Source organism: Catharus ustulatus, chromosome 36, assembly GCF_009819885.2.
Source record: "Catharus ustulatus isolate bCatUst1 chromosome 36, bCatUst1.pri.v2, whole genome shotgun sequence".
In the NCBI taxonomy this organism is placed as follows: domain Eukaryota; kingdom Metazoa; phylum Chordata; class Aves; order Passeriformes; family Turdidae; genus Catharus; species Catharus ustulatus.
In genome coordinates, this window is record NC_046256.1 from 787,069 (window position 1) to 800,088 (window position 13,020).

The 13,020-nt window shown below is 52.5% G+C and overlaps 1 protein-coding gene across 1 annotated transcript in view; it reads left to right on the forward strand.

Moving 5' to 3' along the window:
- PPP1R10 (protein phosphatase 1 regulatory subunit 10) overlaps positions 1–9,877 on the forward strand; it is a 37,971-nt gene extending 28,094 nt beyond the window's left edge. Inside the window, 7 exon segments of the mRNA XM_033084107.2 lie at positions 838–913; positions 995–1,192; positions 2,777–2,891; positions 4,015–4,101; positions 4,778–4,958; positions 5,059–5,222; positions 9,580–9,877. Of these exon segments, the coding sequence (XP_032939998.1) occupies positions 838–913; positions 995–1,192; positions 2,777–2,891; positions 4,015–4,101; positions 4,778–4,958; positions 5,059–5,222; positions 9,580–9,689 (931 nt within the window). The 3' untranslated portion in view covers positions 9,690–9,877.
- The last annotated feature ends 3,143 nt before the right edge of the window (positions 9,878–13,020 follow it).

Genomic DNA, 13,020 nt, shown 5'->3' on the forward strand with positions numbered 1-13,020 from the left:
GGAGACTGTGGGCGCCATGTTGGGAGGGCTGTGGGCGCCATTTTGTGAGGACTTGGGCCCATTTTGAGGAGACTTAGGGCACCATTTTGTGAGGGCTTTGGTGGCCATTTTGTGAGGGCTTTGGGCGCCATTTTGAGGAGACACTGGGCACCATTTTGTGAGGGCTTTGGTGGCCATTTTGTAAGGGCTTTGGGCGCCATTTTGAGGGCCATTTTGAGGAGACTTTGGTGACCATTTTGTGAGGACTTTGGGGTGGCTTTAGAGAAACTTTAGGGAAAATTATGGGACATTTTATAGGCTGTTTTGGGAGTACTTTGCGATCCTTTTTGGAGCATTTTGGGAGCACATCACAGGCATTTTTGGAGGTCATTTTAGGAAAACTTAAATCCCTTTTTGAGTAGAATTTTAGGAGCACTCTAAGGGTCAACTTAGGGACGCTTTGGGCACCATTCTGTGAGGAATTTTGGAGCCATTTTGGGATGGTTTAAGCCTCTTTTTGGGGGTGCTCTGAATCTCTTTTAAGAAACACTTTTGGTGCCTTTTTGGGAATGATTTCAGGGACATTTTAGGTACCTTTTGGAACCTCTTTTTGGGGACGCTTTGGAGCCATTTTGGGAACTCTTTGAACTCATTTTGGGACCAATTTGGATGCCATTTTGCAATCCATTTATCCCTTTTGGGGCACATTTTGGAGCCATTTTGAGAGACACCCAAACATGTGGATAATCCAATATTTCCAACACATGCAGAACTGGAAAATCTAAACCTAGAAACATGGGCTAGGAGCCCCAAATCCTTTAGAAATCCCACTGAATTTTATTTTTTTCCCCCTCTCAGCATTCCCGACAGCCCCCACGAGCCCGACCCGGAATCCTACGAGCCGCTCCCACCCAAACTCATCCCCTTGGACGAGGTAAGCCCTCAAAAAAAAAACCAAAAAAACCCCCAAAAAACCCCAAAATGCCTTTCCTGACCCCCTGTTTGTGCCCCCCAGGACTGCTCAGGCGAGGACGGGGCCTATCCCGAGGGGCTGGATCCCGGCAATTCCGCGGCTTCCCCGGAGCCAGGGGCAGGGGCCAAGTTACCCCCGGTCCTTGCCAACCTCATGGGCAGCGTCGGGGCAGGAAAAGGCCCCCCAGGACCCCCCCAAAACGCCCCCATCAACATGCAGGAGATCCTCAGCTCCATCATGGTAACCCCCCCATCCCCCACAAAATTTACAACCCCGAAATTTTTGGAGTGGGGAAGGGAAAGGAGCCAAACCTCCATGTGGGAATCCCCAAAATTTTAAAATTTCCCTCAGTGTGGGAAGCCCCAAAATCAGAGTGGGGTGTTTAAATTGTGCAGGTCGTGAATTTGGGGTCATAAAATTAGGGGATCTATGCCCAAAATTTGGGGAGGAAGGAAGATCACAAATTGGGGAATGCTCAAAAATTGGTGATCCCAGTTTGCAACACCCCAAAAATCTGTGGGATCACACACTGGGGGGGAATAAAAGGGTGGAACCCCCATTTTCCCCTTCCTCACTGTCTTCTTGCCCTTTTTTTCCCCTCTTTTTTTCCCCTCTTTTATCCCCTTTTTTCCTCCTTTTTCCTGTTTTTTTCCCCTTCCCCCTCTCTTTTTTTCCTCTTTTTTTCCTCTTTTTTTCCTCTTTTATTCCTCTTTGTTTTCCTCTTTTTTTCCTCTTTTTTTTCCTCTTTTTTTCCTATTTTTTTCCTCTTTTTTTCCTCTTTTTTCCTCTTTTTTTCTCTTTTCCTCTTTTATTCCTCTTTTTTTTCCTTTTTTTTTCTGTTTTTTTTCTTCTTTTTTCCTCTTTTTTCCTCTTTTTTTCCTCTTTTATTCCTCTTTTTTTCCTCTTTTTTCCTCTTTTTTTCCTCTTTTCCCCCTTCTTTTTTTCCTCTTTTCCCTTTTTTCCTCTTTTTTTTCCTCTTTTGTTCTCTTTTTTTTTTTCCTTTTTTTCCTCTTTTTTCCTCTTTTTTTTCCTCTTTTTTTCCTCTTTTTTTTTTCCTCTTTTTTTCCTCTTTTTTCCTCTTTTTTTCCTCTTTTTTCCTCTTTTTTCCTCTTTTTTTCCTTTTTTTCCCTCTTTTATTCCTCTTTTATTCCTCTTTTTTTCCTTTTTTTTCCTTTTTTTTCCTCTTTTTTTTCCTCTTTTTTTCCTCTTTTTTTCCTCTTTTTTCCTCTTTTTTTCCTCTTTTTTCCTCTTTTTTTTCCTCTTTTTTTCCTCTTTTTTTTCCTCTTTCATTCCTCTTTTTTTCCTCTCTTTTTCCTGTTTTTTTTCTCTTTTTTTCTCTTTTTTCTCTTTTTTTCTCTTTTTTCCTCTTTTTTCTCTCTTTTTTTCCTCTTTTCCCCCCTTCTTTTTTCCCCCTCTTTTCCCCCCCCTTTTTTTTCCCCCCCTTTTTTTCCCCCTCTTTTTCCCCCCTTTATTTCTCTTTTTTTTTTTTCGTTTTTCCTGGTTTTCCCCTTTTTTTCCCTTCCCCCCCTTTTTTCCTTTTTTCCCTTCCCCCCCCCCCTTTTTTCCTTTTTTCCCCCTTTTTTCTCTTTTTCCCTCTTTTCCCCCTTTTCCCCTTTCCCCCTCTTTTCTCCTCCTCTTTTTTCTCCCCTCTTTTCCCCCACTTTCTCTCATTTCCTCCCTTCCCCCTCGTTCCCCCTCGTTCCCCCTTCCCCCTAATTTTCACCAGCTTTTATCACTTTTTACCCATGTTTCCCTCATTCCCCCTCCCATTTTTGGCTGTTTTTCCCCTTTTTTTCCTCATTTTCTCTCCTTTTCTCCCCTCAGGGCGGCCCCAGCAGCCACAAGGCCGAGGAGCTGCTGAAGCAGCCGGATTATTCCGACAAAATCAAACACCTGCTGGGAAACCTGCAGGCCCAGCCGCCAGGGGGGCCGGGAGGAGGTGAGGGACACATGGGGACACTTTGGGGACACCTTGGGGACACCTTGGGGACAATGCCCAGGGTCCCTGACAGCGATTTTGGGGAGTTGTGGGCTCGGGGACACCTTGGGGACACATTGGGGACACCTTGGGGACACCTTGGGGACAATGTCCAGTGTCCCTGACAGGGATTTTGGGAGCTCTGGCCTTGGGGACACCTTGGGGACACCTGGGGACACCTTGGGGACACTTGGGGACAATGCCCAGGGTCCCTGACACAAATTTTGGGTACTCTGGCCTTGGGGACACCTTGGTGACACCTTGGGGACACCCTGGGGACAATGTCCAGTGTCCCTGACAGCGATTTTGGGGAGTTGTGGGCTTGGGACACCTTGGGGACACTTGGGGACACCTTGGGGACAATGGCCAGTGTCCCTGACAGGGATTTTGGGGAGTTGTGGGCTTGGGGACACCCTGGGGACACCTTGGGGACACTTGGGGATACTTGGGGACAATGGCCAGTGTCCCTGGAAGGGATTTTGGGGTGCTCTGGCCTTGGGGACACCCTGGGGACACTTGGGGACACCCTGGGGACAATGGCCAGGGTCCCTGACAGGGATTTTGGGGTGCTCTGGCCTTGGGGACACCTTGGGGACACTTGGGACACCTTGGGGACACCTTGGGGACACCCTGGGGACAATGCCCAGGGTCCCTGGAAGGGATTTTTAGGGAGTTGTGGCCTTGGGGACACCTTGGGGACACCTTGGGGATACCTTGGGGACACCCTGGAGACACTTGGGGACATCTTAGGGACAATGGCCAGTGTCTCTGACAGGGATTTTGGGGAGTTGTGGCCTTGGGGACACCTTGGGGACACCTTGGTGGGGACAATGCCCAGTGTCCCTGACAGCGATTTTGGGGTGCTCTGAATTTGGGGACTTTTGGGGTGACTTTGGGGGATTTTTAGGGTGACTTTTCTGGGACTTTTGGGGTGATTTTTGCAGGATTTTTGGGGTGACTTTGAGGGATTTTTGGGGGATTTTTGGGGTGACTTTGGGGGATTTTTGGGATGACTTTAAAGACATTTTTGGGGTCCCCCTGACCCTTTTCATTTTAAAATTTTTATTTTTTTTTCCTTCCCCAGTTCCCCACGGGCTGCTGGGCCCCGGCCCCATGAACGGCTTCCCCCCCCCCAAAATGCAGCACTTCCCCCCGGGGGGGCCCATGCCAGGTGAGAGCCCCCTCCCCAAATTCCAAACACCCCTAAAACCCCCCAAAACCTCCTCCAAAAAGCCCCCAAAATCCCCTCAAACCCACCTCAAACCCCCCCAAAATCCCCTCAACCTGCCCCAAAATCCCCTCAAATCCCCCAACCCCTCCAAAATCCCCTCAAAACCTCCTCAAACCCCCCAAAATCCCTCAAACCCCCCCATATCCCCTCAAACCCCCTCAAAAAACCCTCTCAAACCTCCCCAAACCCTTCCAAACCCCTCAAACCCACCCCAAAATCCCCTCAAAACCCCTCCAAAAACCCCAAAAAACCCTCTCAAAACCCCCAAAATCCCCTAAAACGCCCAAAATCCCTTTAACCTGCCCCAAAACCCTCTCAAACCCACCCCAAAATCCCTTCAAAACCCCTCAACCCCCCCAAAACCCCCTCAAATCCCCTCAAACCCCCCCAAAATCCCTCAACCCCCCCAAACCTTTTTAAACCCCCCCCAAAACCCCCCAAAAAACCCTCTAAAACCCTCTCAAACCCTCCAAACCCTCCAAAAATCCCCTCAACCCCTCCAAACCCCCTAAAACCCACCTCAAAACCCCCCCAAACCCCCTCAAACCCCCCTCAAACCCCCCCAAACCCCCCCAAAAATCCCCTTTCTAACCCCAAACTCTTTTTTTCCCCCCAGGTCCCCACGGCGGCGGCGGGGGGGGCGGTCCCGGCCTCCCCCGGGACTCCCGGGGGGTCCCCGAATGTTGGGCCCTCCCCCCCCCCAACGAGGCGGCGACTTCTGGGGGGACGGACCCGACGGGGGAGGGGGAGGCCTCCGAGGGGGCCCCCCCGGTGGGGAGGGGGAGGGGGGATGCGCGGTGGGGGAGGGGGCGGCGGTGGGGGGCCCCCCCCTCCTCCGTTTCACCGCCCCCCGCCCCGGGGGGGTCGAGGAGGCGCCGAACCCCCCCCTCCCCCCCCTTATCGCTGCCGGGGAGGGGGTGGGAGAAGCGGGGGACCCCCCCCCAATGGCGGAGGAGGAGGGGGAGGGTCCAGGGGGGGTCCTCCCCCACCCCCAGGCGGGCACGGCGAGCACGGCAGAGACCACCCCCCTCCCCGGGGCCACGGCGGAGGGCACGGCGGAGGTAAATTGGGGGGGGGGGGCCTGGCTCTGGGGGGGCCCGGCCCAGGTTGGGAGGGGCCCGTGGGAGCCCCTTCCCCACCCCCCCTCCCCCGCCTTTCCTGCCTCGATGGAGGGGAGGGGGCGGGGAACCCCCCCTCCCCCACATCACCCCCCACCCATGCAGCCCTTGGAGCCCCCCGGGCCGTGGGGGAGGGGCCCGGACTGGCGCAGACCCCCCATGGGGCTCTGAGGTGGGGGAGGGGTTGAGAGAGAGAGAGACCCCTCCCCATAATTCAATTGTTGTGCTGTCCACTGCCCCCCCCACCCCAAAATGGGGCAGAGAGAATGGAGACCCCCCCCAAAAGGGGGGTGATGGTGGTGAGGGACCCCCCAAAATGGGGCAGGGGAGAGCGGGACCCCCCCCCAAAATGGGGGTGATGGTGGTGAGAGACCCCCCAAAATGGGGCAGGGGAGAGCGGGACCCCCCCCCAAAATGGGGGTGATGGCGGTGAGAGACCCCCCCCCCAAAATGGGGCAGGGGAGAGCGTGACCCCCCCCCAAATGGGGCAGGGGAGAGCAGGACCCCTCCCCAAAATGGGGCAGAGAGAATGGACCCCTCCCCAAAATGGGGGTGATGGCGGCAAGGGACCCCCGCAAAATGGGGCAGGGGAGAGAGGGACCCCTCCCCAAAATGGTGCAGAGAGAATGGACCCCTCCCCAAAATGGGGTGATGGCGGTGAGAGACCCCTCCCCACAAAAAAAAAGCTGGAGGGCAGTGAGGGATTCCCCTCCCCAAAATATGGGGAGGAGCCCCCCCCCAAAATGGCTCCAGGGCAGGGAGGGACCCCCCACCCCAAAATGGGAGTGGTGGCAGTGAGGGACCCCCCCCCTAAATTGGGGAGGAATCCCCCAAAAGTGGCTCCTGAGGAGGGCTGGACTCGCCCTGAAAATGGCTGAGACCCCCCCCCCAAAATCGGCTTCAGGGCAGGGAGGGTCCCCCACCCCAAAATGGCCGAAAAAGCCTCAAAATATGGGGTGGGCTTTCACCCCAAAATGGCCGAAAAACCCCAAAATACGGGGAGGGACCCCACCACCAAAATGGCCGAAAAAGCCCCAAAATACGAGGTGGGCTTTCACACCAAAAATGGCGGAAAGAGCCCCCAAAAATGGGGAGGGACCCCACCCCAAAATGGGCCCCGGGCCGTGTGGGACCCCTCCTCAAAATGAGAAGAGCCCTGCCCATCATGGCGGCCGTGTGTGGGAGGGGCCTCGGGGCATGCTGGGAGTTGTAGTTTGGTGATTGTAAAGCGGCCTCAAGGCATTCTGGGAAGGAAGGGGTTGTGGCAAATCAGCTGCAAAGGCTGCTGGGGGTTGTAGTTTTGGACTTTTGGCTGCAGGGCATGCTGGGAGTTGTAGTTTGTGTCCTGGGAGGGCCTGAAAGGATACTGGGAGTTAAAACCTGCTCCTAACTGGAGGCCTAATGGGAGTTAAACCTGCTCTGGGACGGGGTGCGGGGCATTCTGGGAACTGTAGTTCAGCTTTTGGGGGCACTGAAGGATGCTGGGAGTTGTAGTTCAGCTCCCAGTGGTGCTGCAGGGCTTAACAGGAGGGCCTAAAACCGGCCCTAAAGAGGCCTGTGGCACCTGGTGGGGCCTAAACCCGGCATTTATCAAACAGCAAGGGATGCTGGAATTGTAGTCCACAGCTGCGGGCAGCAGGGCATGCTGGGAGTTGTAGTTCATCTCAGATTGGGCCTAAGCCCAACCCTGGGGAGCGCCCTGAGGCCTGGTGGGGCCTAAACTCCGCTTTAACTGCACAGCAAGGCACGCTGGGAGTTGTAGTTCAGCTCCCGGTCCATCAGCAAAGCACGCTGGGAGTTGTAGTTCAGCTCCTGTTCCATCAGCAAAGCATGCTGGGAGTTGTAGTTCAGCTCCCGTTCCATCAGCAAAGCACGCTGGGAGTTGATGGTGACTCTGTGGCCAGCAGCAGGGGATGCTGGGAGTTGTAGTTCATATTCTCTTGTGGCGCAGGGGATGTTGGGAGTCATAGCTGGGCTCCCACATGAGCAGCAAAGGATGCTGGGAGTTGTAGTTTTGGGATCGGGGTCCCACCACACCCCAAAAACCTCATTTTTAACCCCATTTTCCCCAACCCAGCCCATCCCGTCCTTTTGTCCCCCACGGCATCTCCGGGCTCGCCCCAGGAGCATTTTGGGGCTGGGGGTTCACCCCCCTCCCCTTTAACCCCCCAGAATTCTCCTTAAAAACCCCAAAATCCTCCTTAACCCCCCAAAATTGCATCCCATCCTCTTCCTCCTTCCAGAGCTGCTGTTTTGAGGCTGCTCCGGGACCATTTTGGGGCCATTTCTGGCTTTTTTGGGGGTCAGGGGTCATCCCCTTGCCTTTAAACCCCCCAAAATTCTCCTTAACCCCCCAAAATTCTCTTCAGATGTTCCTTTTTAACCCTTCCTCCTCCTAGAGCCGCCATGCTGGGGCTGCTCTGGGGCCTTTCTGGCCCTTTTCGAGCAATTTTGGGGCCGTTTTGAGGTCAGGGGTTCATCCCTTTCTTTTTTAACTCTCCAAATTTTTTCTAAACCTCCCAAAATCAACTGAAAGGCCCCAAAACCTCCCTGAACCCCCCAGAATTTTGCCCCGTCACAGAACCGCCATTTTGAGGCCTTCCCGGGCCTGCTCTGGTGTTTTTTGGGCCATTTTGGGGCCTTTTTAAGGTGATTTTGGGACTGCTTTGAGGTCAGGGCTTCATGCTTCTCCCCTTTAACTCCCCAAATCCTCTTTAAACCCCCCAAAATTGTGTCCCCATTCCTCCTCTCCCTCACGGAGCCGCCGCCATTTTGGGGCCTACCTGGGCCCGTTTTGAGGCCTATCTGGGCCCATTCTGAGGCCGTCCTGAGGCCGTTTTGGGGCAATTTTTGGCCATTTTGGGGTCAGGGGTTCACCCCTTCCCCTTTAACCCCCCAAAATCTTCCCAAGATGCTCCAAAACCACATCTTATCCTCCTCACCGAGCCGCCATTTTGAGACCGTCCCAGAGCCATTTTGGGGCCGTTTTGTGCCCCAAAATCCCCTTTAATACCCCCCAAAATCCTCTTTAATCCTCTTTAATCCCCTCCCCAAACCCTTTCCGTTTTTTTTAACCCTTTCCTTTTTTTTTAAACCCTTTTCTTTTTTAATCTTTTCCCACCCTCCGTACTCCACCCCAGAACCGCCTGTGCTGGCGCCGTTTCGGGGCTTTTTTGGGGCCCTTTTGGGACAATTTTAGGCCATTTTGGGGTCAGGGGTTCACCCCTTCCCCTTTAACCCCCCAAAATCCTCCTTAAACCCTCCAAAATCTTCTCTAAACCCTCCAAAACCGCATCCCCATCCTCCTCACCGAGCCGCCATTTTGAGACCGTCCCGGAGCCATTTTGGGCCCGTTTTGTGCCCCAAAATCCCCTTTAACACCCCCAAAAATTCCTCAACACCCTCTCCCCAAATCCTTTTTTTTTTTAACCCTTTCCTTTTTTTAACCCTTTCCTCTTTTTTAACCTTTTCCCGCCCTCCCTCTTCCACCCCAGAGCCGCCGGTTTTGGGGCCGTTTTAGGGCTTTTTTGGGACCCTTTTTAGAACCTTTTTGGGGCAATTTGGAGCCATTTTGGGGTCAGGGTTCACCCCCTTCCCCTTTAACCCCCCAAAATCTTCTTTAAACCCTCCAAAACCGCATCCCCATCCTCCTCACCGAGCCGCCATTTTGAGACCATCCCGGAGCCATTTTGGGGCCGTTTTGGGGCCATTTTGTGCCCCAAAATCCCTTTAACACCCCCCAAATCCTCAACACCCTCTCCCCAAACCCTTTCCTTTTTTAACCCTTTCCTCTTTTTTTAACCCTTTCCCACCCTCCCTCCTCCACCCCAGAGCCGCCGGTTTTGGGGCTTTTTTGGGGCCATTTTGGGCTTTTTGGGGGTTAATTTGGAGCCATTTTGGGGTCAGGGTTCACCCCCTTCCCCTTTAACCCTCCAAAATCTTCCTAAAATCTTCCAAAACCGCATCCCCATCCTCCTCACCGAGCCGCCATTTTGAGACCGTCCCGGAGCCATTTTGGGCCTTTTTGGGGCCATTTTGGGGCCATTTTGGGCCATTTTGGGGCCGTTTTGTGCCCCAAAATCCCCTTTAACACCCCCCAAAATCCTCTTTAATCCCCTCCCCAAACCCTTTCCATTTTTAACCCTTTCCTCTTTTTTTAACCCTTTCCCCCCCTCCCTCCTCCACCCCAGAGCCGCCGGTTTTGGGGCCGGTTTTGGGGCCGTTTTAGGGCTTTTTTGGGGCCGTTTTGGGGCCGGGGGCCGGCGCCTGACGCGCCCCCCCCCCCTTTTGTCTCCCCCAGACATGTCGAGCCGCGCCGTGTGCCGCCACTTCATGCTCAAGGGCAGCTGCAGGTACGAGAACAACTGTGCCTTCTACCACCCCGGCGTCAACGGGCCTCCCCTGCCCTGAAAAACCCCAAAATCACCCCAAAAAAAACCCCCAAAACTCCACCCCCACCGTTTATGGCTTCTGTGAGGCCTCGGAGGGGAAAAAAAAAAAAAACAGAAAAAAAAATGGGGGGAAAGGAAAAAAAAACCAAAAATTTTGGGGTTTGGTGGTGTGTGGTGGTGGTGAAATTTTGGAGTTTAGGGGGGAAAAATGAAATTTTTTTTTGGGGGGTGTTGGGAATTTGGGGGGAGGAAGTGGAAGTTTGGGGTAGGAAATTGGAGATTTGGGGTAGGAAATTGGAGATTTGGGGCAAAAATACAAAATTTGGGTAGGAATTGGAAATTTGGGGTAGGAATTGGAAATTTGGAGTAGGAATTTGGAAATTTGGGGTAGGAATTGGAAATTTGAGGCAAAAATTCGAATTTTGGGGCAGAAATTGTAAATTTGGGGTAGGAATTGGAAATTTGGGGTAGGAATTGGAATTTGGGGCAAAAATACGAAATTTGGGGTAGGGATTGAAAATTTGGGGCAAGAATTGGAAATTTGGGATAGGGATTGGAAATTTGGGGCAGGAATTGAAATTTTGGGGTAGGAATTGAAAATCTGGGACAGGAATTGGAAATTTGGGGTAGGAAATTGGAAATTTGGGGTAGGAATTGAAATTTTGGGCAGGAATTGGAATTTTGAGGCAAAAATTCGAATTTTGGGCAGAAATTGTATATTTGGGGTAGGAATTGGAAATTTGGGGTAGGAAATTGGAATTTTTGGGTGGAAATTGAAATTTTGGGTAGGAATTGAAATTTTGGGCAGGAATTTGAAATTTGGGGCAAAAATTGGAATTTTGGGGCAGAAATAGGAGTTTAAGGGGGAAATGTTCCTCTAAGGAGTAGAAATGTGAATTTTGGGGCAGGAATTGGAATTTTGGGGCAGAAATGTGAATTTTTGGGTAGGAATGGGAGTTTAGGAGGAAAATGCTCCTTTAAGGGGTGGAAATGTGAAATTTTTTTGGGAAAATGTGAATTTTGTGGGGGCAGTGCTCCTTCAAGGGGTGAGAAATCAAATTTATGGGGTGGGAATTGTCCTTTAAGGGGCAGAAATTGAAATTTAGAGTGGGAAAATTGGAATTTAGGGAGCGGAAATTCAGATTTTTGGGGTGGAAAAGTCACTCTTAATGGGTGGAAATTCAAATTTGGGGAGGAATTGTCACTTTTGGGGCAGAAATTTGAATTGAAGGGGTGGAAATGGGAATTTTGCAGGTGGAATTCCCTCCCCAGGGGCAGAAATCCCCCCCAGGAGTAAAAAATCCTCATTTATGGGGTGGAAATCTTCATTTTTGGGGTAGAAATTGTCATTCAGGGGTGAAAATTCCAATTTCTGGATCAAAATCTCTCCCCAAGGGGTAAAAAATTTTATTTTGGGGACAAGTTTGTCGTTTCTGGGTGGAAATCCCCCTAGGAGCAGGAATTCTGATTTATGGGGTGGAAATTTTTCCCTCTGAGGTAAAAAATTGTCACTTTTGGGGCAGAAAATCTCAATTTTGGGGTTTAACCTCCTCAGGGCTCGAAAATCCTCAGCTTTAGGCTAAAAATCTTCAATTTTGGGGGCAAAACCTTTTCCCCAGGAGCAGAAATTTTTATTTTTAGGGCTGAAATTTTTCTTTTTTTTAGAAGGGGGGGATAAAAATCTTCCAACAAAATTTTTTTTTGCTTTTAACACCCTCAGGGCTCCAAAATTTTTTTAATTTGGGAATTTCAGGGCCCAGAGCCTCCCCTCCCCCCCCCGGGGGTCTCCCCTCCCCCTTTGGGCGGGGCTGGACCTCCCCCAAAAGGCGACCACACCCCCTGGGGGGCGGGGCAAGGACAAATCATTAATAAAACCACATTAATTAATAATTATTTTTAATCAACCACCCCCCCCCCCCCCCTCATTCCGGGTCCAACTCTGCCTCGATTTTTTTTTTTTTTTTTTTGGGGGGGTGGGGGGAGGGGTGAGGAATTTTCCCCTCCCCACCCCAACCCCTCTCCCCTCCCCCCCCACCCCTCCCCAAATTCAGGGGTCGCCGCCGCCGCCCCCTCCCCACCCCGCCCCTCCCCCCGCTCTGCGCCGCCGCCATGGGGTGGGGGAGGGGCGGGGGGTGGGGGAGGGCCGCGCCGGACGCTGTTTTCTGTGAAAACTTTGGCCGGGGGTGGGGGGAGGGGAGGGGCCGAACCTGCCCCCCTCCCCCCCCTCTCCCCCCGTTTTGTATATTTTGTACATTATTAATAATAAACTTTTGGGGAGAAATCCCGGAAAAAGGCGAGGGAAGGAGTCGGGCAGTGTGGGGGAGGGGAGGGAGGGGGAGGGGCACCACGGTGACCACGCCCAGATGACGTCATCACAGTGACCACACCCACCGACCTAATGGTGTCATCCCGCTTACCACACCCCAGTGACGTCACCCCATTGGCCACGCCCCTGAGTTTTCTCATTGACCACGCCCAAAGTGACCCCAGTGACGTCATCCCATTGGCCACGCCCCAAGTGACCCCAATGTTGTCATCTTGTTGGCCACGCCCCTAAGTTATCCCATTGGCCACACCCAAAGTGACACAAATGATGTCATTCCATTGGCCACGCCCACATACCCAAATGTCGTCATCCCATTGGCCACGCCCAGTTATCCCAATGGCCACGCCCAAAGTTATAATGGTGACATCATCCCATTGGCCACGCCCCTGAGTTTTCCCATTGGCCACACCCAAAGTGACACAAATGACGTCATCCCATTGGTCACGCCCACTGACCGAATGACGTCATCCCATTGGTCACGCCCACTGACCAAATGATGTCATTCAATTGACCACGCCCAGTGCCCCAATGACTTCATCCCATTGGCCACCACCCTAAGTTATCCCATTGGCCACGCCCCACTGGCCACAATGATGTCATCCCATAGGCCACGCCCAAAGTTATGGTGACATCATCCTATGGCCACGCCCCTAATTTATCCCATTGGCCACACCTCAAGTGACCCAGTGATGTCATCCCATTGGCCACGCCCAAAGTGACTTCAGTGACGTCATCCATCTGACCACACCCAATTACCCAAATGACGTCATCCCATTGGCCACGCCCCTAAGTGACCACAATGATGTCATCCCATTGACCACACCCAACTGACCATACCCCAAATGACCACACCCACAACATCAATGGCGTCATCCTGCTTACCGCACCCAAATGACGTCATCCCAGTGGCCACGCCCAAAGTCGCCCCAGTGACGTCATCCCGCTGACCACACCCAACTGACCACACCCACCGACCACACCCAACGCCGCCATTGCTGCACCAGCGTTTATTACTCGGTCACTC